General features: G+C 35.8%; 1 protein-coding gene across 4 annotated transcripts in view; it reads right to left on the reverse strand.

Moving 5' to 3' along the window:
* The window catches only part of HYCC1 (hyccin PI4KA lipid kinase complex subunit 1), an 85,932-nt gene that overhangs the window by 20,365 nt on the left and 39,993 nt on the right, over positions 1 to 25,574 (reverse strand). For all 4 annotated transcript variants that reach the window (XR_003002347.1, XM_024738414.1, XM_024738416.1 and 1 more), the window contains exons 2-9: positions 25,072 to 25,150; positions 19,679 to 19,780; positions 13,986 to 14,165; positions 13,050 to 13,130; positions 12,434 to 12,549; positions 11,963 to 12,058; positions 3,321 to 3,437; positions 258 to 345 (exon numbers count right to left, since the gene is read on the reverse strand). Coding sequence is in view for 3 of the 4 variants with exons in the window: in XM_024738414.1 (XP_024594182.1) it covers positions 258 to 345; positions 3,321 to 3,437; positions 11,963 to 12,058; positions 12,434 to 12,549; positions 13,050 to 13,130; positions 13,986 to 14,165; positions 19,679 to 19,780; positions 25,072 to 25,122 (831 nt within the window). In the remaining variant the exon portion in view is untranslated. The remainder of the gene's footprint in view (positions 1 to 257; positions 346 to 3,320; positions 3,438 to 11,962; positions 12,059 to 12,433; positions 12,550 to 13,049; positions 13,131 to 13,985; positions 14,166 to 19,678; positions 19,781 to 25,071; positions 25,151 to 25,574) is intronic.

Below are 25,574 nucleotides of genomic sequence, written 5' to 3' on the forward strand. Positions count from 1 at the left end.
ATGCAGCTTGAGCATGTTAATGAGAACATTCTTAGAAGCGAAAATGACTATTCATATCAGGCTAAGACGTTAGCCTAATGAAATTTTCAAATTATATATACCTTTTACGAGTAACAAATTTTTCTACTATAACAGGAACATGAATCACTGAGTACTAATAATGTATTAATGCACTACAAATGGCTACTTCTCAATTTATAGTTCTAAATTGAGAAATTTTAAATTACAAAATTTACATAAATAAGTGAGACACCTACCAGCAATGGCTCTGGATATAATTCTAGCTGGGCTCTGTATATAATATCATCCAATGCTTTTTGAGCTAGATCCCATTCTCCATTATAACTATAAAATTAAATGAAGTATAATTACTTTAAATTAATTCTATATAACTGAACAAGATATAATGAGAAACTGTTTATCTTTAATAAGGAAAATAATAGATCGTATTAGCACATTGCTTAGCATTCTACCCTCATTAAATATATATTTCTAAATCTTTGAATTCCTTTCAACTGTATCTGAAAGCCTATTAGTAGCAAAGAAAATTTTACAGATGTAATTTCTTCTCTAAAGAACATGTCTATTTATAGAACAGACAGCCAAAAAGCTAGGCAATCTCAAAGCACTTTACTCTTTCAAAACAAGTCAGAGCATAATAAATTATATACCTTAGAATAATGTTCAGAACACTGTATGGTCAAACTACTCTGTAACTCGCATGGTTTTTAATGAAAATCTACAACTACTGTGGCTTGCAGCATCCTAAGTAGTTACTTCTTTGCATTCACATAGTCATTTAGAAGTGTACGTGACATATGCTGCAAATATCACAGAGATACTGGGAAAAAAGTGCACGTGTATATTAATTTTCAAAGATATGGCCAAACTCTTCCTAAAAATTGGCAAAATGATGGAACGGACAGAGAAATAATGGCTTGCTCATCTGACAACAAAATAAAGAAGTGTGAATTACATCAAGCGTGCAAGTGAGGCCTAAAAAATGGAAGCAGCATTGCTCTCACCCTAAAAACAAGATAAAGCCAGGTAATCTACAAAATCATAACTTCTCATGAATCCAACAAGGAGCTAAGGTCACAGGGCAACCAAGTAGCCTGAAACCCAATGACAGCCAGGTGCCCCTGAAGAGAGTGAGGCCACAATGCAGGTGGGTAAAAAGAATTCAGCTAAACTTTTCAACAAATTTCTAAAAGCCAGGTGTGGGCCAGTACAAGAGTACAAAAACTCTGGAAGCAGATACAAGGGGACGTCACACCCACTCATAAGCTCTTCTCCACAAACCACCTTTAGGCACTCATAAGAAAAACTAAGCGCAAGGCAGGGGACCAGAGAAAGCTGTTCTTGGTAGTGCAGGCCTGAAGGAGAAGAGTGGCCACCAGAGCAGGAAAGACACCAGACAGATCCAGCCAGACACTTTCAGTGGAACAAAAATTTAAAGCCTTTGGGGAAAGAGCAGAAAAACCCTTTCACCCCGAGGGCGGAGGTGAAGACCAACTCACTCTCGCTGTGAGGGAGAGAAAAAGAAAAAAAGCCTCTACATGTAGGAGAGGATCAGGAAATCATCCTATGCTGAGAAGAAGGAAGGCCAGAGGTCTCCTACCACTGGAGGGGAGACAGAACCACTGAGGAACTCCCGCCCAGATAAGCAGGGACATAGGGCCTGCTTAGAACTGAGGCTAGACGAGGACAACAGAAAACACCACTTCTCCTCCCCCCCACCCCCAACCAGGCTAGTATACATCTAGAAACATGGAGCAGCACTCTACTGCTGGAGGAGGGGCAAGAACACAGAGAGAGACCCTCTCTGAGGTACAGACACACCCAGAAAGCTAAAAGCTGAGGACGGAGCAAGAGTATTGAGGAAAAACTCTCCAGCAATAAGTAGCAGGTAACATAAAAGGAATTTGGAGTAGGTGGTGCAATACAGGTAATCATAGCAGCAACGAATCCAGTCCCAGCTCACTCCTGCCTACAAAACCTCTACCAACATCCTAGAAAAGAGGCATATCCATTTCTAGGCATAAATAATATTTATCTCAATCTTTACTGTCCTACCCATGAACAAAATAATGATCAATCAAATATTACAAAGCACACAAAAAGCAAGAAGAAAACAACCCACTATCAAGAGACAAAAACCAACCGAACCAAATTCAGAGATGACTCAGATGTTGTACTTACCTGGGAAATTAAAATAACTGAGATTAATATATTAAATGCTCTAGTGGAAAAGAGGGACAACATGTATGAACTGACGGGTAGTTTAGCAGAGAGATAGGAACTATAAGAAAAAGCCAAATGAAAAGGCTAGAAATAAACACAGTAACAGAGATGAAGAACCCCTCAGTGGGCTCATTAGTTGACTCAACATAGTCAAGGAAAGAATCAATGAACATGAAGATAGATCAACAGAACTTAATCAGAAACACAAAGCAAAAAGGAGAGAAAATAAAATATATCAGAGCATCTAAGAGCTGTGGGACAATACTAATGGTCTAACACAGGGGTCAAGAAACTTTTTTTTAAAGAGCCAGATAGTAAATATTTTGGGCTCGTGGGCCATACAGTCTCCACTGCAACTAGTCAACTCTGTCACTGTAGCACAAAAGCAACCACAGACAATACATAAACAAACAGATATCACTGCTTTTCAATAAAACTTTTTAAAAACCAGGGAGTATGCCAGATTTGGCCCAAAGATCATAAATTCTGCCTTCAGTTAAGAAGTTTATAATCTACCGGGGAAAATTAAGGTATCAAGTGAATATAATATAAAGTATAGTAAGATATGTGTAGTAAGAGAAGTAGAAAGTAGTAAAAGGGTGCAAAGAAAAATACTAATATCTCAAGTATCAAGTAAGACTGAGCATCAATATTAGAAATTAATAGCAAATTCATAATAAAATTTGATGAAAGAGGCTCTAAGATGTTTCTTAAGAATTAAAATTTCTGGAAATGGAAAAGAGATATTCATTAGGGAAAAAATGCTACTTGGAAATTACAGCAAAAAAAAAATTGAGTAATGAACAAAGAAACTGTAAGTGTATTTAGGTGTCACTAATTTTCATTCTGTCCCTGAATTAAAGAAAGACGATGAAGTGTTTTAGTTGGTTACAAATTCTTTGGGATATTAAAAGATATGTTTTAAATAATAAAACTATTATCAAGATATTGATTCATATTTTTTTCACAAAAATATGCTGATTGTTTATTGAGATTATAATATAGCAACAATAAAATAACAGACTATAATTTTCCAAAGAGATCAAAGATTAACTTTGTATATGAAATAAACTTACAAGGCAAAATAAATTCCTGTTAACATTTGCACCATGAATCCTGAAGAAACCGGTACCCTGCTACTTATACCTTTGTATTTTCTTACATGTTGTCGAGGATATCCACAAACACAGATTCTAGAAAGACCAAAATAAATATATTTGTAAAATTAGTAAAAATTAAGGTAATTTATTTTTTAACATTTATAAGCCAACAATGTACGAGGTATGCTCTCATACAAACCAAACAGCAATGAAACAAAGAATTTTTCAAAACAGAACGTTTGTCTGTAACATTTTACTGAGTAAGTTAGACTGGGAAAAAATGTAGAAAGCTGGGGATATGTTAATATAACATTCTCAGAGCTGGTTCACTAATTTTGATCAATCATTATTACTGACCAAATTATTAATGATGTTTGGTTACCATAAAACCATAAAACATGAAGCCCAGCACTATTCACCATGAATAGATCAGTGGTATGATCCTCTATTCCCGATAAAGTTCTTGACACAAACTGCAGGCTCCAAAAAAGTATTCTAAAATTAGACTCAAACTTCATACAGTATATCTTAATAAATTTCAGATAGATTGAAAATTTTTATGTTAAAATACCATAAGAGGGGACTTCTCTGGTGGTGCAGTGGTTAAGAATCCGCCTGCTAATGCAGGGGACGTGGGTTCGATCCCTGGTCCAGGAAGATCCCACATGCTGCGGAGCAACTAAGCCCATGCGCCACAACTACTGAGCCTGCGCTCTAAAGCGCATGATCCACAACTACTGAGCCCGTGTGCCACAACCACTGAAGCCCGCGCGCCTGGAGCCCGTGCTCTGCAATGAGAAGCCCACGCACTGCAACAAAGTGTAGCCCCCGCTCGCCACAACTAGAGAAAGCCCACATGCAGCAACAAAGACCCAATGCAGCCAAAAAAAAAAAAAAAAAGTAACATACTATCATCAGGGAGTGAAAAGGAAAGAATAAGAGGAATGTATAATTATCCCCACATTTATTGGGGGGTTTGGATAGCTGGCTGGCTGGTAGTGCCACTAAATCAATTAGGACAAGTAACACATACTGTTTTGGAAGGTGCTAAGCTTCAGATATGTTTATTTCTAGGTATACAATATAGGTATCAGTTTCATCTGTCATGTCCTCTCTCCCACCCCGAACGTCTTCCATTAATAGTACCTCTATCCCTCTTACCTTTAGGAAGTAGTCACCCCCTATAAAATTAAGTATAACCATGTGATTATGGTGAGGCTGACAATAAAACTGCCTGTGACAAGAGATCGCTACTCTGAGATCTATTTTTCCCTTCTTCCTTTTAATAACATATATAAAGGCACACTCCCCTCCACACTCCCCAACCAATTTTAACTAGAACTATGGTCACCTGCTAGAGACCATATTTCCTAGGCTTCCCTGCATCTAAGTGTGACCATGTGACTAGTTCTGGACAGTGGTCTGTTAACTGAAGTCGTATGACTTCTAGGCTGTACCCTTAAAAGGCAGCTGCTTGCCTTTTAGAAACAGAGCCAATCTGCCCTCAGACCATCTATCAGCTTGGACTTTTATGTGAAAGAAAAATAACCACTTTATTTTAGTTACCATTATTTCTGTTAAAACAGCCAAACCAAAATTTAACCTGATACAGTACTCTTCCAATAATACTACTATGCAACTTGGCCCTATAAGGGTTTGTATAAGCTTCAGACGGCACAATCGAAACTTTTGCTGGATTGTTTTTCATAGTGAACCTGGGAGAGATGTTCTTTTTCCTGCATTCACTAAAGGAAGACAATGTAAGCTTTTAGCTGCCTGTGGTCACTGCTCTTACCACATAGAAGAAGCCTATCTTCAGTAAAAAAAAAAAAGTACAATGCCAACAGATGAAAATGAGGTAAGAGAGAGAGGAGAGAATAGCCTGATAACAGTTGAGCCTCTGCATCTAGTTGACCCTGAGGCCAGTTCCATCCCTGCTCTTCCCAAGTACTAACAGCCAAAAACTTTCCCTTTGATATTAGGTAGTTTTACGTAGGTATCAGTCAGTTGCAAGAGAAAGAGTTAGTTCTAACTCTTACAAAGTATCTATGCGACATCTTGATGAGGATGTTTACTGAACTGGATACACAGGTTTAGAAATCAGGAAAGAAGTATAGGGTTTAAGAAAGAGAATATGGTCAGAAAAATAAGTTATTGCTGTTATTACACAACTTTTTTTTTTTTTTTTTTTTTTTTTTTTTTGCGGTACGCGGGCCTCTCACTGTTGTGGCCTCTCCCGTTGCGGAGCACAGGCTCGGGACGCGCAGGCTCAGCGGCCATGGCTCACGGGCGCAGCCGCTCCGCGGCATGTGGGATCTTCCCGGACCGGGGCACGAACCCGTGTCCCCTGCATCGGCAGGCGGACTCTCAACCACTGCGCCACCAGGGAAGCCCCTACACAACTTTTAAAAAACAACATTGCCATAGCTCTAGGATGGTCAATCAACTTTTAAATTTACTTTACGTAAGAATTAGAGAGAGAGTTCTCTCAATTCACAAAAGAAATAGGATTGCAGGTTCTCTTGTTTTCTCTACTAGCTACCTATAAGAAAATAAGCAGTTATCTGTTAGAGGCTGTATTTACTTCTTTATTTAGAAGTGCAAAGGGTTAGTGTCTTAGTCCGTCTGGGCTGTTATAACAAAATACAACAGATGGAGTAGTTTATAAACAACAAAAATTTATTTCTCATAGTTCTAGAGGTTGGAATCACAAGATCAGGGTATCAGCATGGTGGGGCGAGGGCCCTCTTCAAGGTTGGAGAGTTCTTGTTATATCTTCACATGGCAGAAGGGGAGAGGGAGATCTGGCTAAGAACACTAATCCCATTCTCAAAGGCCCCACCTCCTAATACCATCACATTGGGCATTAAGATTTCAACATAAGAATCTGGGGATGGGGGGAACACAAACATTCAGATCATAGCAGTTAGGGGGTTTTGTTCGTTTGTTTGTTTTTTAGCAGTTAGTTTTTAATAACTACTAAAACTTTACCCAAACTGTAGCAAGTGACTTCAGGAATTTTTCATATATCAATGAAAGACTTTTAAAAAATAAAAACTGAATTATTTCCTTTAATCATAATTTTACTTAATGGATCACAGATCTGAAGTGGAAGAGATCATCTATCATTCGTTCACTGAACAAATAGTTACTAAGTTTTTACTGTATGCCAGGCATTTCTCTTGAACTCTAAGGAGACAGCAGTGAAAAAAACACCAAAGTTCCTGACCTCATGATATTCCAGCAGTTGACAGGCTATACCAAGTGAACAAACAAGGTAATAACAGTGTTATAAGTGCTAAAAGGAAATAAACTGGGCTGGGAAGGTGCTACTATAGAAAAGATGATAATGGAAGATCTCTCCAAGGAGGTAACATTGAGCTGAGACCCAAAATAATCTAGTGCTAGCCAGCTGCAGCATAACTCATAATGGCAACTCTTTACCCTCTTTTCTCCAGTCCTTTTTTTTTTTTTTTTTAATAATTAATTTTTGGCTGCTTTGGTTCTTCGTTGCTGTGCGCGGCTTTCTCTAGTTGCGGTGAGCAGGGGCTATTCTTCGTTGCGGTGCACGGGCTTCTCATTGCGGTGGTTTCTCTTGTTGTGGAGCACGGGCTCTAGGCGCACGGGCTTCAGTAGTTGCGGCACGTGGGCTCAGTAGTTATGGCTCGCGGGCTCTAGAGCACAGGCTCAGTAGTTGTGGTGCACGGGCTTAGTTGCTCCGCAGCATGTGGGATCTTCCCGGACCAGGGATCGAACCGGTGTCCCCTGCACTGGCGGGCAGATTCTTAACCACTGCGCCACCAGGGAAGCCCTCTCCAGTCCTTGCTTTTAATAATTAAGAATTCTGATTTACTCATCAGTACTCTGAATGCTCTCTTCAAAGATATTCTTTTCGCATAGATCCTTCACTGAATTTACATAAAACGCAGAACAAAGCAAAAACAATCAACAAAGCTACATGTCACATGAATGCCTGACTCCTCTGTTCATCAGAGGGTATCCTGAAGTTGCCTGACTTCCCTTTACAAATCCAAAACATAAGGACTCGACCTTACGAAAGAGCAGCTGAGTGGCCTAACCTCCACTGCTATATTAAACTTACTCTGCGGTCACATATAGGTATCTCCCAAATTCACAAACCATGATAAAATAAAATTCCTTTTAGAAGGCATATTTGTCAATACATTTCTGGAAGAAGTTCTAAGTATCAATTTGTAAGTGAGGGAAACTACTGCCATGATTCTCATTCTCTGTTGAGAGATACTATCTCTTTCTTAGACTGAGAGAAAACCTGTGAGATTGTTCTCAATATACTGAATTACAAACCACAAAATGATTAGAAAGCCCAATTCCAGTGGGGCTGAATGGAGAGAGTATTTATTTAGAACTTAAAGTAGAAAAGAAAACAGATTAACTACTATCATTAGATCATCAGACCAGTGAGTAGAAACTAGCTAGAAAAAAAGGGAAACAATGATTTTTCTATTTTTTAACTTGAGAAATATTTAAAATTTGGTCCAGTTCTATTTCCTATCCATCTGGATAAAATACATAGACTATGAAATAAAACTAACCAATTTCAAAACCTCTTCCTTTTCTGCTCTGCTTTTTAAATAGTGAGGAGAGGGGAGGTGAGGAGAAGGCCAGGAAAGCAGAAAAGTGGGGGAATAAGGGAGAAAAGAGAAAATGGAAGAAATTCCTATACAGTAATGAGCACTTTTCTGTTCTCATGCTTCTGCTCTTTGAAATTAGGAGCCTAATAAAGGCTGCATCTTCTATCACTTTCCTCAAAAGAATACCATATACAAAAATAGTGCTCAAGTTGCTGGAGAAGAGATTTATTTCCGATGGGTTGTAAAGGAAGGATGGAGAAGATTTACAATGGTGAAAAGGTGTACAAAGTAAATAATAAGCAATGAAAAGTCAACTGTAGGTTCTTTTCAACAAGGAATTTCCTAGTATAAGATATGCTCTAGAACGGCTGGCAACTGCAAACAGGTGGGAAAAAAGAGCGGCTGTGTATCTATAGTGAACATGTGTGTTCATCATTGGGGTGCTAGCTGTCATTTATTGAATGATAACAAAGTGACATACACTGTGCTAAGAGCTTGTTCTCTCTCTCTCTCTCTCTCTCTCTCTATCATTTTTCAGTCAGGAAAATTAATCCACAAGATGGTTTATTTGCACAAAGCTGTCCCTAATAGACAGAAAACAAGAAGAAATCTGTTCAGTGGTCAGGAAGGCTGATTTAGGAATCAAGAGCGGGTCAGTGTTTCATTACAGGTTCACAGGAACAAATATACTGATCAAGAATCCCTAGCAGTACACATTCAAGTCAGTCACCGAGGTGACTCACCAAGTGAACAAAATCAGGACAGTCTCTTAGACAATGGGGGAAAATTTAATTTACAGCTTAGTACAGTTTCATCTTTAATATTTATATTCTACATCAAAAGGCAAGATAAGCCATTTCTTAAACTCAATTGTATTAAAAGAGATGATCAAAAAAGAAAAAAAAGAAAAAACTATTTCCCCAAATTTAGAGGACTTAGGAATATATTAATAAAACTTATTTGTAGTATTGGTGGGTATGTTGCTTTTAGGAGGGCCATATGTAATATTTAGTACTAGCAGAAAATAGAAACTTGTTGACTAAAACTCAGTCTACCTCTTGCCTCCTTTCAGATCTCTCTTCTAGTGGTCCATGCACATATGCAGGAGGGAAACACAGGCTATCAAGCTGGCCATCAGTCTGCTTACAGTTAACTGAAGCAAAGCTTATAGTTAACTGAACAGATTTTTGACCAGTAGAATAGATTTGTATGTATGCGTGGAGGGTGGGAAGTGTCCAGGATTGTTTTAATTCCATGATTCATTACAATCAGAAGGTTAAAAAAAGAACAGAACACATTTGTCACTGAACCTAGCTCAGGTATTCCATGAAATTTTTCTGGTTGTATTTATGTGTCCTTCCTCCTAGACAACCCAGTCTATCATTTTGGTATAATTATCATCAACAACCAAACTAATCAGCAGTCTGAAACTATTGCAACATGGCCAAAACAACTTGATTAGCCATAACACAGTGTGATCACTTTATTTTATTCTTCAGGAAAACCTGCACCAGGACTAAGATCTTCAGGAATCTCTTGTACTTTAACTATCATAATCATTTATAACTTACTTATCACCATAGTTCTGTAACTAATTTTCCTTCCATAGCTCTGGACTAGGCTTTGCTTGATTAGATACTAGTGCTTTCTAGTTCTTTGCTATACACCTTTAAAGTGTACACCTTAATTAGAATATTTGATAAATGATTAAGGGAATCCAGAGTTAAGAGAAATAAATAACTAGATTTTAAACTATCGAGAATACAGTAATAGGGAATCTAAAACAAAAATAAAAGCAAACTAAAAAAGATGGAAACGATAAATTTGATGGAGTTCCTATTACATCATGTTCTGTGGCTTAAGAGTTAGCATTATTAAATAGTTTAAGTCTTTTGAATTACATAGATCTCTTTCCTCCCTCATTTTCTTATAGCTAGTGAGTATACCAGAGTTTTTCTTGTGGCATAGAATTAATGTAATATGTTTCTACTAAAACCTTCCTTGGCCAAAATCCTATAGCTAGTTTTCAAGTAATCGGTGTTTCTATTTGCTTTCAAAACCAGCTCTTACTTGTGTAATCTAAGTCTCTGGTTAGTTAAATTGATATGTTAGCAATTTTCTACCCAGAACATAAAAGTAATTATACTGAAGATAGTGCATTGGAGTTACACAGGACAGAAACCAGTGACACAGGTTCTTTCCTAACTTTGCCATCAGTCATTTCAGGAAAACATCAACAGTGGTCCTTATTTAGGAGGTTGTGTTAGAACATTTGTATGTATTAGAACGTTAGAGCTTCAAGCATATTAGAATATTCCTGGGTCCTACCATCCAAAATACTGCTTTAAAGTAGTGTGTTTTAAGCTCCACAGGTGAAAAGTTCCTGCATCGAACTACTCCATAAGCCACTGTTTCTGAAGTGTTGGTTCTTACACTCATTTTAGTGCATAACAACATTTTCACTGGACCATAATGAAATGAGAAACAAGGAATGCTAAACATCTCACTTTCGGCTTATAAACTGTTGTCCTTCCCTTCCATTCTACCCTTTTTGGGTGTTAAAATACTCTCCCCTTTCATTAAATAATGTTGATGGTAGATATTTATAATACAATGACTTGACAAAAGACAAAGTCGGCAACACCATGTAAATACCCACTTCAGCTTTCTTGAAATTTTACAGATCTCTGAAATTCAAAAACTCTGGGCACCTCCGCCTTTAAAATATTTAAAACAAGAAACATATTAGAAAGAGTAAGTGAGAGAGATGGCACACTGGTACCATCTTCTAAGGTGCAGCAAATGTACTTGTGCTCCAATTCAGGAAATATCTGAAAGACTCTCCACTTCTCTATCTTCTCTAATAAGCCCCCTGCCTTGTTACCTCCCTCTCCCTCTCCCTGGTCCTGTGTGGTTTTCTATCTTATTCAATAGAATCAATTTAGGTTTTTTGTTTGTTTTGTTTTGACTTCATTTCTAAGTATTGCTCTATGCACCCTCCCTCTTATTAACTTTCTAAAGCTACATTTTCTAAATAAGTTTCCCAAATCTAAATTCTTTTACAAGTTCCTTAATTCTATATTTTCCCTTATTTACTTGAGTTACCAAAGGCATTTTCTCAGCCTTGTTTTTTTTGTTTTCTTTTGTTTTTGTTTTTTTATAAAAAGGTAACAGGGACTTCCCTGGTGGTCCAGAGGTTAGGACTCCTCGCTTTCACTGCTGAGGGTGCAGGTTCAGTCCCTGGTTGGGGAACTAAGATCCCGCAAGCCACGCAGTGCGGACAAAAAAAAAAAAGTAACATCTTCAACATACAAAATGTAGAGAATGACAGAAAAATCACACAGGAAAAAAATTAAAATAAACTATAATTCCACCAAGTAGATATAACTATTGTTAATATTCTGGTCATATTCAGTCAACACTGGAATCACACCATATATACTATCATTAAGTACTCTTTTAAATCAGAATTCTTAAATATTTGCATAGTATACACAAGGATTACCATAATTTACTTAACCAAGCTCTTGGCTAAATTTTTTTTAACATGAAAAGTTTAAAAACCAGTATCTCTTACTTCCTTCTTGGTACCAAATTAGAGCACAATGAAAATAACTACCTAGATAGATAGATAGATAGATAAACAGACAGATAAAAAAGCAAACAAAACAGAAACCAACCACATGCCAAAAACTGAAAGGTCATAATAGTTCCATTCTTTTAATTATACAGTATGATCCTTTTTTTTTTTTTTTTTTTTTGATCCTTTTCTAATTAAATATTCTATTGAAATGTTATTCAGCTTTACCCACTTCACTGTGTTTTTTGTGACTTCATTGTGTTTTTAGGGAGCTTTCTGTATGTCAACTACGTGGAGCTTTATATTAACCTATTTAGTGTTTCAAGCAAATGATTAAACAAAACAGAAATAACTTAGATATGTAACAAACTAGCAATCTTAGATTCATATATTTCAATACTAAAAACATTTGAATTTTAATTTACCTTGAACAAATTTGACACAGTGATTGAAGAGAAACACTGGGCATATAAGTTAGGGCAGCGTTGTAACACAACAAAAGGAATGTCAACACTTCAAACCTAAAGATAAACCAAAAGAATATTTACAAATCTTGAGAATTCTTAGAAGTCAACTGTAATTAAGCAAGCATTGGGGAGGGATATTATGTTACAAAACAGACCTGTACAATATAATCACATCAATAAGAATACAAAACTGAAAGAAAAAAGTAACAGTCATATGAAAATTATCTTAAAAATTCAATGTTCCAGATGACATCTGAAGCAAAGTGTAAGTGACAAATTGGGAAGATGTGTTTTTCTCTTGTATAGAATGACTCTCAACATTTTAAAAATTGTTACATACAACTCATTAAACATTATTTATAAATCTACTGAAATAATTTCTTAAAAAATTAGCATGGTACAATAGCGGGTTATGTCTCCACAGTATACCTATTCTGTGCTGTCAGCATCTCCCTTTGGGGGTGAGGTCCGCTGTACACAACTTTTGACAAGCCATGCTGGGATAGGGCGCTCTCAGTCAGAGCCATGGACCCAATGCTGGAAGGCTAAAGAAAAGACATGTGAATAAAGAAAAAACCATTCTGTTGAAGATGTGGTATTTAGAATATATACACCAGTAAGAATGAATGCCATGAACATCATACATCTTGGAAATATTCAGACTGCCTACTAAGTATTCTGCTCAAAGATTTAACAAATAATTAAAAACAAACCACAGATAGAAATACAAAATAGTTTAACTTTAAAAATTCTACCCCAGAAATACATAATTGCCACACATAAAAAATCTAATCTTATCTGTCAGGAGAAGGGGAGAATATTTCAAAATGAATACTCTTAATAGATCTTTTAAAATCAGGTTTTAGTTTAATGATTTTGATTACCCATTTTTACTTTGGGAATAGCCAATACTTTGTGTGGTGTTTTATACTTTTTAAGGCACTAATAAACTGATAAAATTTTTTGTCTCAATAATCAGACCCTAATTTATAGCAACTTCAAATCTTAGGACCAATAAACTTACTTTGATAAAAATGTCACTTACCTCATGATATACAGATGGTTTGGATAAAGATGGAATCGTAAAACTCAATACTTTGCTATGTCCCTGTTTGTCAACTATTTCCTACAAAAGTGAAAGAAAATATCTTACAATATTTATTTTTTACACATAAATTTAAAAGCTGAATTTAAACTGTTAGTCTAAAAAAAAAAAGACCTGAGAAGAAAGGAATTTTAAATTCAGCTAAAATCTTAAACTATGATAATCGATTATTCACAAATACTAGGAGTTAACCTTCTCCTTAAAATGTAAGTAACATAGTTTTAAGGATGAAATACAGATGTAGTGTGGTAATAATCATTGATTTTTTCTCATGTAAAAAGTTCTACTTTCTAAATCAATTAACATAGTTATGAAATACATTATGAAATGACCCTTAAATTTTTTTTTCCACTTTAAAAAGTACAAACCTTAAGTATGTATCTAGAATATTGTACTATTTAATATACAAACACTATTAGTAATGCAAACTATATATTTTAAATGAATGGTGTGAAGTCTGGAGACAGTCCAGATTTTACAGAATTATTATTGGTAGATATTAGACTAGATCTTTTCTCCCAAACTTTCTGTGAAGGTCACAATAGACAATTTATAGACAGTGGATTTTAAGTCTAAAAAACTGAAAACTCAACACTGGTATTTTCAGATACCTCCATAAAATCATTTAAATGGGCTGATTTTTAGTCTCCAATCAATCAAAAAATGTATATTTACATAATTGTATGTATGCCCATATAGCCTTCAACCTCCAGAAAGTTATTTTTGGGAGAATGAGCTACGAGTCATTTGATGTATTAAAAATAAATATTAGCTTTACTAAAATGAAAAATAGTTGCCATTATGTATTCATTTTTGTTGAAAGGGTTATATGCTTGGCTTCTGTCAGAAAACATTTTAACTATATTAAATACAAACCAAATTGTAAACCCCTAGGAGAAGAGCTTCAATGCATCCACTGCTATGCACATTTCTGCTGGCTGAGACGGCAAGGTAGCACCAAATCAGTTCTGGAAGAAACTGCAGTGTAAATCGAAGCAACTGCTCCTCTCCGCTGCGATAGAACTCAAAGAGCTGGTGACAGACAGGTTCTAGCAACTGCAAGAAAGACAAAATATTCATTCAAGGACTGGACTGTATTTGAATGACACTGATGTATTAAATATAAAAGGTTTTCCCTGATTGGTAATTACTGAAATATACAAATGTTTCCATTTTTTGGAAACACAAAACTATTCACAGCTAAGCTATTTAGTAATGAACTCTAGTGGAAGGCCAAACTGCAAACTAAGTGTATACTGAAGCACTTTATAAACTCTAAAACATTCTGTAACTCGAAGGTAGTATTGCTATTAAAACCATATCTTTTAAAATTCCTAAAATAGATAGGTTGTGAGAAGTTTCTTCCTGAATATCCTTGCTTCCAGATAAAACATGTCAATATAAATGATCGGCTACGGGGTTGGAGAAATTGATATGGGAGTCCTAGGGAGTTACTGTCTCATTGCCCTCCTGAGTTATAACTAGGCAGCATGGGACAGCAATGACCAGTATGTGGAGGGAGAAGCTGAATAATATAAAGCCCCTAGGTCTAGTTTCTTACTGTAACCATGGTTAATTCCCCTGGATGATCTAAACGTTGCTATCATTTTATTTTAAACTTGATTTGGACTTACTGATAGCCTTTTTTTCCCCCCACCACAATCCCCCAGTTACCCAGTTAACAGAGCTGACTGTATCTTTATAACAGACATTTTTTTAAAAATCAGAAAGTCAAGATAAGAGACTTTTATAGGTATTATCTTAAAGCATATATAATCATCACACACAAGTCATTAACAAATATGTCAGGGCTACTTTTCAAACAAGCAGGCTACTATTATATTTTCAGCGAATGGGAGTTCATTCACTTCACTAACTTAGGCAATAGATTGATGTCAATTTACAAAACAGATTTTCTATTACCAATAATTGGAATGAACAGGAACTAAAGTGGATGTTTTGATTTCAAAAAAGTTCAATATGTAAAGCAAACCGGGTATAATTAAAGTCAGTATTATAGAAAAAGTTATACTTTAATAAATATTGACTAAATCAAACTGGTCTTTCCTATTGAAAAACTATCTTCTGACAGTTAAGGAACATTTTTCCACTCTCAGAATGGTCATCAGAGTACAACAGGTGTCCACTGTGGCATGGCAAAGGCAAAAGGAAACTGGAGGGTCAGAGGCAAAGTAACCCCATTCACAGATAGCAAGAAAAGTTTTTAGGGTAGGAATTTGGAAGAATGGAGAGGGGGATGGTGGAAGAAAGACTGGTAGGGGAATGTTTAGCTTTCAGGGTGGAGTTTTAAAATTTCTTTGTGGACCAGTGTCGATAATCTTGTACTGTGGTGTAACATCGGTCTTCTCTAAATACCACGGAAAGCTTTGATTAAATCAATTAATATAATCTAAAAATTATTTGCAAACTTGTGAAACTTTATGCTGAAAATTTATTCAACAGGCTGCATGAACACATAATCAATTTTAATCAAAACACCCTAAAAGGCCTTTTAAACTGGTTTAAAATCTAAAATTAAATGGAGTTTTGGTTTATGAAAGCAGAACCAAATGAAGACAGATTCAAAAGGGATGCAGAAGTTATATACTGCAATGAGATTAGATGAAATTATGCATATCAAAACACTAGAGGTAAATACCAGTATCTGTGCAGGATTTTACAGCTTGCAAAGTACGTTCACATATATGAACCCATTTAATTCCCACAATATTATATGGTACAATGTCATTACCCTCATGTATACTTTCTATATAAGGAAATTGAGACAAAGAAGCTATCAACTGAAACCAAAAACATCACACAGCTCAGGAAGGTCTGACTGAAGGCAAGGCTTTCTAACTCCTTTATAAACATAATGGAAAATGTCGGAAAAGAATAAAACAATATACAATGTGGGAAACAGAAGCAATGTTTGACTAGGCAGGCGGACTCTCAACCACTGCGCCACCAGGGAAGCCCTAACCTGAATGTATTTGAGACAAGCAATGGAGCATTACAACATGCTGTATTCCTAGTGTCTTGCTTGAACTTTTGAATTATTTTCTCATGAAAACATTGTTATACTTGGTGGGTAGGTTTCATAATACTGTTAAGAGAGAACTGCACCTTAAGTATATGTTGATGTGTTAAATGGCCTTTTTATGGTCTAATCATCATGTACCTTCTTTCCATTCTAAAATACATTCTGAATTCTGAAACAACTGAGTTACAAATGAAATTTTACAACAATCTATTCATAAGTAAGAAGCTGTAACTTAAGAGAGAATTTTAATGGTAACAGAAATGTATCATAAAAATGCCTTTAAATGACTAAAGCAGGGATAGAAGATGGAAAAGAGCTAAGTCTGGGTAAATTCACAAGAGAATCTTCCAAACTTTTTTTGAATTGAACAGTTACTGAGAATACAGGTAGGAAACAGATACAGAAAAGTTGGAGGGCACTACTCTTCATGTGCCAGTAGCCAATGAACTGACCTCCTCTCACTCTGGGATTGCTATGCCTAGAAGATTTTATGCGGCTTTTTCAAAAAAAACAGCTGGTTTCATAACAGACTTGAGCATTGTTAGCCTCTAATCCTATGCCTATCTTAGTCAATTAAAAGCACTGGTTAAGGAAATTTCATTGTATCCATAAACTGCCTCTTTACAGTTTCTTGAGCCTGCCACACATACCTGCCTCAGGGCCTTTGCACTTACTATTCCCTCTCTGGAAAGCTCTTGCCCCAGTTTTATTTTCTTCCTCTAATTCATTCAGACCTTAATTCAACCATCACCTCCTCAGTCCCAACACATACTTCCCCTACTCTGCTTTATTTATCTTCACAGTTTTATCACTGACATCTTATTATACATTTAGGTATTTGTTTAATGTTTCTTTCACCTACCAGAATACAAGTTCTAATCTATAAGAAAAAGAATTTGTTCTGTTTTGTTCACTGCTACATTTCTAAGTGACTTCTGGCACACTATATGTGTTCAATAAATATTTATCAAATGAATTTAACTGAATAATGAAAAAGTACTACTTGTAAAATCCAAATACCAAATTTCCCAGACTTCAAATAACAGCAGAATCAACGTTCCAAATTTCAAAAATGCCAAAAGACAATGACGTCAACTTTTTGGGAATATCTCCACTTTTAAGACACAAAATGTTCTAAAGAGCAAAAGGAAGGTTATGATGTTAAAGTAGACACTGCTATATTTTAGAAGCACTTCTAAGTACATTTTTAAAGACTGAGTTGTCTTTTTAAGAATACAGAATACACACTGCCTTTACCACATTCATCAGGCTAAAAACATAAAACAAACTTACATGCAAAACCTCCTAAACCAGTGCTTCTGAAAGTGTGGTCCATGGACTGAAGACCATCTACAAACTGTTACCAGTCCTCAACAATATAAATACAGAAATTGAGAGGAAATATTTTAAAACTTTTATAGCAACTTGATATGGCTGCAATAACCAAGAGGGTGATCAGCAGACTTATTGAACAGAGTATGGATCAGTTAGGGGTCATCAAATTTATGTCGTACCTCGCATGTGATGTGAGTTGCATACTTGTCATACACATTAGGTACACATATTGGTCTGTGAGAGACTGGAAAAAAAATATTAAACTGGTACTTCACCACAAATAGTTTGAGATATACTGCTCTGAGCCATCAGAGCTCACTGTCATCTGAATGAAAGAAATGTTATGAACCAAACTAGCCTATCAGAAATCTACCTCTATCCAAAGCAGCCTGGTTAAAACACACTTCATTAGAGAAATAATTTTTAAGTCTTTCAAAATACTGATCAGTAAATGATAAATAAGACTTAATTTGTTAAAAAAAAAATAATAAAGCACACAGCTATACTTGATCCATTTGGTAAAATAATTCTCAAATAAACATGGAAAACTGTAAGACAGCTTCTACCCAAATACTTCAAAAACTAAAACCCTTCAAGAAAAGAAGCTACTATACAAATTAAGAAGCTTTGGGAAGGAGGAAGGTTGCTCTATTTAGTTATTCCAGTTAAAGTTTTTGTCTTGTCAATATAAACCCTAGTCTTTTTTTCAGCACCTAAAATTCATAATCTTTATAATCTTCTTTATGGAATAATCAGTAAAAGCTGGGTTATTCTAGACCCCCTCCAAAAGAGGTTACCTACTCAAATAACAAAAGACTCTAGTTTTGATAGTTTCATCCCAAAGGCATATAGGTCCACATAGGACTAGACACCAGGGTGTAAGTTGTTTTACCCCTAGATAATAGGACTAGTGGTCTTAGAGCCTATCGTTTCACTTACCAAACTCAAGTATAAAAAGAATGCATACCTCATACTCCTCCTCTCTACTCCACCTCTTTCCATTCCCACTGACACTGCCCTAGTTCAGGTTCTCAACAGCCCTCCTACACTGTTGTCATAGCCTCCTAGTCTTCTTGCTTTCATTTTTTCCATTCTCCAATCTGTCCTCCACATAGCCACCTTCCTAAAACAATCAACTGGTCAAGTCATCAGCGCAAAAAAAGTCTAACCTGCTTATAATGGAATTCTAGGCCCGCCATGGTTACAACCTAAACCTACCTTTCCAGCTTCAGTTCCCAACAGTCTTTAATCTCTTGTTAACTACTGCATTAGCCTATTTGCTTTTATCTGAATGCCATGCCTTTTGATTTTCCTCACTATTTCCAATCCTTACCTATTATATTTCTACTATGAATGGTGGGATTTATAAGCACCAGAATCTGGAGTATAGATCATTTTGTCACCTTCAAAGTAAACTTGCTATCTAAAAAAGAAAAGGAAATGTGGGGTGGGGTGGAGGGGCACACAGAGAAAAGAAGAAAGGACTGGGAAAAACACCAGCAGGACCAAACTACTTGCTACTCCTCAAATTCCGCATATTTTCTCAGGCCTCCATATACTATTCCTACAGCTTGGAATGTCCTTTTACTTTCCACACCTGGAAAACATGTGCAAATCCATCTAGACTCAGTTAGGCATTGCCTTGAAAGCATGTATTTACATATTTCCTCCCTTTCCTCTTACGGGATAAAGACCATGTGCTACTCATCTTTGATTTTCTGTTGCCTAGCACTGCAGCTGGCTCATAACGGGCACACAAATATTTGCTGAATGAATAAATGAATGCAGTGACCCAGACTTTCCAAGGCTATCTCCAGCAAGATAGATATATAGATAGATAGATAGACAGATACCTACATACATAATGCATAGGTAGATGAGCAGGAACATGTTCAGAGGTGGCTTTGGAATATGGTAATAATTCTATTTCTTGGTCTGGGTGATGGTACACTGGAGCTCATTTTATTATAATTTTTTTTATTCTGCCATTTTTCTGCACATAAAGTATTCTTCTCTTATCCCTCTATCTACTTCTCAAAAGTAATCAGCTAAACACTCCAGAATATATATTATAATTCTTTAAGCTATACTTTTCTTACCCTTTTTAATATATGTGTTATTTTTCACAGTAACAAATTAAAAAATCAATCAAATGAATACTACTAGCACAATAAACTGTTAGAGTACTTACCTCACTTTGTGGCTCCTGGATAACTTTATAGAGAGATGAAACTAAAGAACTCTTGTCTTTCAAATTTGTAGCATAATTTGGTAAAGATGTTTCTGGTAGTGTCTAAACAAATTTTAAAAAATACATTTTATTTTTATGAAATGTCCAGAACAGACAAATCCAAATACAGAAAGCAGATTAGTTGTTGCCAGAGATTGGGGGACAGGGAATTGGGAGAAGGAAGAATTGGGAGTGACTAACCAGGTATGGAGTTTCTTTTGGAGGTGATGGAAATGTCCTAGGATTAGATGCTTGTGTTAGTGGCACAACATTGTAAAACCACTAAAAACCACTGTATTTTCATCTTAAAATAGTGAATTTTTCATTATGTGAATTATATCTCAACAAAAAAATTGTAAAAATAAAATAAAAGATATATTTAATCCTCAACATCAACAGGGACATAAATTAACATTCAGCACTTCATCTTTGATCACAGTTTGGGGTTAGAAATAAGAATACAAATCATTTGTAAAGCCAGAGATACATTTTTTGTAGCATTATACAGGTTATCAATCTATTAGCAGTATTTTATCCTGTTTCTTAATAAACATGTTATATAAGGATCTAATGTTTCAAACCTTAAAGCCACAGATCATCTATCAAAGTAACTCCTGAGTTACATGTTGTGACTGTTAAGTAAGACTGTTCTACTTTACAGAATTGGGGGGAAATTTTTTACTTCTCAGAACTGGAGAAAAAAGTCACACTACCAACAAACTAGTGTTCTTAATTCCATTTAAAATAGCAGCAACTAATCACAGAGCCACCCTTTCAGAAAGGACACTATGACCAGAGAGGAATGGGAAGAGATAAAACTCCAGTAGTAAGTCAGACGGTTTAGGATAAAAGTAGTAGGGAAATCTGAAGAAAAACAAAAACCCACTTCATCATAACAAATGATAAAAACCTATCCTTCTAGAGTATACCCCTTCCTTAACAACTTCTGTCTCCCAAGTCATTATTTTTTCCCATGAAAATTATTTCTATCAATCAACCAGTTAATCAACAATGTTAATCCTGCAGTAGATATAATGTCTCAAGATATTGCTAACAGTCATGCCAAGATATACACTATTTCTTACATGTCCCACATCCTAGTATTTCATGATTTAAAATGGGTTATGGTTAGTGTATATAGGTGGGTGTGTGCATAAATAGACATAGAAAATTAAACAGCATTAATTTTTATAATAAGGACATTTGGTTCATTTTTACCCTACTGTGAACTCCTTGAGGGCAAGAACTATCTTATCTCCCCATCCACAGCATTCAGCACAAAGCCTCGTATTCAAATCTTTGCTGAAGACATTTATATAGATGAACAAAATAAGAAATAAATACTGTCACTGTTTACTCTTCAGTAGATTCTTTAAAAATAGGTCACATTTCACCTTAGGATATATGAGTGAATAGCCTCTTTTTTTAATTTATTAAGATAGTTTTGTTTACCAGAATGGTAAGTAAATGTGAACTGTCTGGGAACCTTCCACAATTCTTCCGGGGTGGGGGGGCGGAAGCGGGGAGTTTCACTGCAGCTGCTTACACAAAGAGGAGATTAGGGCTTTCTTCAGTGTTTCAAAAGCATGTAGCAAAAGATCTCCAGGCAACATTCCATTTCCGCTATTTGATCAAGAGTAACCTAATATTGATGGAATTTATATAAAAGGGAATAATAGTCAAACAACAGATTTCCAATCATAACGAACCTAAGTATACATGTAAAACACATTAATATATGTGTGTGTATGTGCACACGTGCACACGCGTGTCTAAACAAAATTTTAAACCAAGTGAATTGAAAAATAAATCTTAAAAAATGATTAGTGAATAGAAAGATTATTACATACACTATCTAGGCTAAAACTGGAAGAGTCATTAAAAATGTGAACTACAATTTTCAGTTTATGTACCAATTAACGCTCATGAGGTAAAATATTTTTTGTGAAACAGCCAAAAGCAAAAGGACAGCTCTTTTCTGAAAAGACAAGTTCTAGAAAATATCCTGGGCCTAGGCTACTACTGCTAAATGAGAGGAAGGATCTCCCAAAAATTAGTGTAGTGAACTATTATATTTTATCACAATTCTGTCATTATTTCATTTTGTGAATGTGGGAAAAGTTACTTTTGTCTATAGAAGGAGAGAAAATACAATTGCTGTGTTTATGAACAGTGCTTTGAAAACCTTAAGATCTAAATGGCCTATGGATTTAAATACTATGACAGCAAACCTTTAAATTTTCTTACACTGTACTAGTTCAAAGGTACTTGCCTTCTTAAATACCAGCTAAGCTTTCTCACTTTTCAGAAGGCAGAACTGGAGACAAAAGAAGTTATAATGGGACATTATGGTAGGAAATTAGTCTTGGCAAAATTTGAAGAAGACAGATGCTTCATACTAAAGTATCATTTGGCAGATGGCTTTTATAAAATGTAAGGAAGTGATATGGGTTGGGTGGAAGAGAATTAATGAAGATGGACAGATGGGTGGAGAACCAATAAATAAAACAATTCTGACCAACAACATTACACATAAGACTAGATTTTGAGTCACATATTGCGATTCAGTGACTACCAGAAAATCAAAAATTTGGTGGATAAATCTACATATAACATTAAGAAAAACACAATACAATCTGAAAGATAATATTTTACAAATAAATATTTGTAAAGACAGAGATTGAACTAACTATTCATGATGAAGTTTGAGTCTAATTCTCTTTGTTGGTATACTAAGAGAATATTAATGAGGGCCCATAGCTAGAGTAAATACTAGTTTTTCCAAAGGCAAAGAAGAAAAAAGAAATAAAAATTGCCCAAAGCAAACTGCATTGTCTTTGTGCATTTGGGAGAATGTTGAGTGACGTTATGAGGTTGGGGGTTCAGACTGTACCCATGGAACAGTGCACAGCTAAAATCATCTTCAAAGACCACCTATTTCACGTTTTCTGGTGAGGATACCGAGACCCAAAGAAGTTATGTGATTTGTCCAACATCGTAAAACCACCTAGAGGAAAAATTATGATTAGACCAAAGGGTGTCTGACTTCTCAGCCCCATGTACTCTGTACCACTTACTTTATTAATCATGATGACCTTGGCCTTATTAGCACCACGGTTATTAGATTAAACAACCAAGCAGAGGCATAGATAGATGACAGATAGATAGATAGATAGATAGATAGATAGATAGATAGATAGATGATCCCTAAACTTTATTTCTTAAATATTTTCACCAAAATACATAATTAACATCACAAATCATTTCAAAAGACAAGATATTCAATTTTAAAAGTATACTTGGGAGATTTGTTCTCATGCACTTTCCTATCTTCTATCACTTTTACTATACTGCTGATTTTGTCTGGTAACCTTAATTTCTTCATCAAATATAAACAGAGCTGAATTCAACACACATTAACACAATTCAAAATAATTTTCAGAAATGCCTACCAAATTAACCAAGGAATAGGAAATATCTTCCCTTATACTTGACAATAATTTAAATCATTTGTTATGTCAGATTGATTGAAAATTGGGTAAATTTAATTTTGGCGGGTTAGGGGAAAGTTAAATAACCTTTTATTTCATGGGGCCCAGGATCTTACTCCCCTCCTCTCAAGGAAAAGTTTCCTTCCCAGGAAGGGAAAGAAATAAACAAAAAGATGGGAAGGGAAGATAATTAGTCATGATTTTCAGTTATTTGCCTTAATAGCTGATCCTCCCCTAAGCCTCACCTCCTTTATCGAGCCCTCTTGACACAACTCCCATAGTAAAGAATGGCTAACTGGCTCTATTTGCTTTTGCAAATTTTACTTCATCATTAATATAAGAATGCCCTAGAAGTGGTATTCAACTGTTACACTTGACAATTTTAATCAACTTGCCAAAAAAAAAAAATCATGGTAATGAACCATATTAAACACTCTTGAAGCAGGAAAAAAGCTTAAAAACACAAAGACAACATATGTAAGAAAAAAAGGCACACACCAGATTTAATCAAACTATTAAAATATGTATACTATATACAGTGCCCTTTTATAAGTGCATGTATAATTACATCACTTTATGATGAGTTACGGGATCCATAAAAAGATATTCAATTCATGACTATAAAAGCTGAGAAAATGAAAACCTTTGTCATTCATCAGGATGAGATAACGACAGGTAAGGCCAGCTACAAAATTAACAGGAAACATTGCTTCTCTCAAGGACATACTGCAGCTAAAAAGTGTCATAACCTCCATTTTTGAATGACTACTGTATTCTTACTCAGTGAGAAGCCTTGTAATCTAAAATCATAGATATCAAGAACTTTGTCATTTAAACATATATCGGTTAAGAATGAAACATCCCACTCTTGGCAGGAGGATCTAAGTCACCTAGACACAGAGAAGCAGGCTTCAGACAAGGGGTTTCTGAACCGAACATTCCACACAGATGTTAACTTTGTAGTTCCCAAGACAACATTACCCTGGGTCCACTTCACAGTCCAGGCCAGATTTTAACCCCATTACACATAGCTCTGCTTTGTTTTGAGTCTATCAAAATACTGCTTCGTTTAAATTTCACCTTTTCTGAAAATCCTATAACAATTTTACTTTTTCCTTTGTTTGGTGAGATGCCTACAGGGTACCTATTGTATAGTCTCCCTCACTGAAACAAGCCAATAAGTCTGACTTTTGTCCGAGGCCTTGGGCTAACTTGGCTGGACAAAAAATGACAATTTCAGCCCAAACCCTTCCTTCCTGTGGTTCATGATCAGGAAGCTCACATAATTATGTGTAACAACAAGACCCAGGGGACAAAAAGAAGTTAGCTAACTGGTTAAAGGAACACTATTTTAACTATCATAAAGAAGAGTTCATGAGACAAGAAAACAGAGTTTTATTTTTCTTCATCAACTAACCAAGAGTTATATACCGCTTATACAGGCACTGGGTTAGCCAACTAGAGAAAGATGCACTGATAGAAAGTTGGGCAAATATCTTCCCATCTCCTCCTCATCGTTGATCTGCCCACTCCCAGTGCCCCCCAAATTGGGAGAAACATTTCAACAGTGAATCTTTCATGCTGGTTGGAGAGAATGACATCAACTTTCAGAGACTTTAACCATTCTTTGTGGTGTTGCCATAAAAGGGAGAAAACAAACTAAACTACTTGGTGAAAAAAGGAGTCAATTTCCTAGGAAAGATTACTATGTGTAAATAATCCCCTAATAAGATTTTTTGGAACATTATTTTGCTTCCACAGATATTAAGCTTTTTAGCCATTAAAAAAAAAAGTCACTGGAATTTAAACCACAGACACAACTTCTTTGGAATAAAACTATTATATTAAAACAGTAAATATTACCTTAAACTCTGACAACCATTCCTCCACAACCCCTTTCTCTGAAGTGAACATCTTTCCACATCTGTTCTAAACCTTCAACCTGAAAATTAACATAGAAAAATGTTAAAATATTGAATATATTTTCTTTATAGTCAGATTACCAAGAATAGAAGTAATCCTATAAAATTTAGCTACTTTGTTACTTGTGAAATTAAAGCAGTTTCAAACATAAATTACTGGGTTCATTTCAAAACCAATGTGCAAAAACAAGCATTAAAATGCAACAATTTGGGCTTCCCTGGTGGCGCAGTGGTTGAGAGTCCACCTGCCAATACAGGGGACACGGGTTCGTGCCCCAGTCCGGGAGGATCCCACATGCCGCGGAGTGGCTAGGCCCGTGAGCCATGGCCGCTAAGCCTGCACGTCCAGAGCCTGTGCTCTGCAACGGGAGAGGCCACAACAGTGAGAGGCCCGCGTACCGCAAAAAACAAAAAAAAAAAAAAAAAAAAAAAAAAAAAAAATTG

This window comes from Neophocaena asiaeorientalis, unplaced genomic scaffold (genome assembly GCF_003031525.2).
Source record: "Neophocaena asiaeorientalis asiaeorientalis breed wild unplaced genomic scaffold, Neophocaena_asiaeorientalis_V1.1 scaffold89, whole genome shotgun sequence".
NCBI classification, from domain to species: domain Eukaryota; kingdom Metazoa; phylum Chordata; class Mammalia; order Artiodactyla; family Phocoenidae; genus Neophocaena; species Neophocaena asiaeorientalis.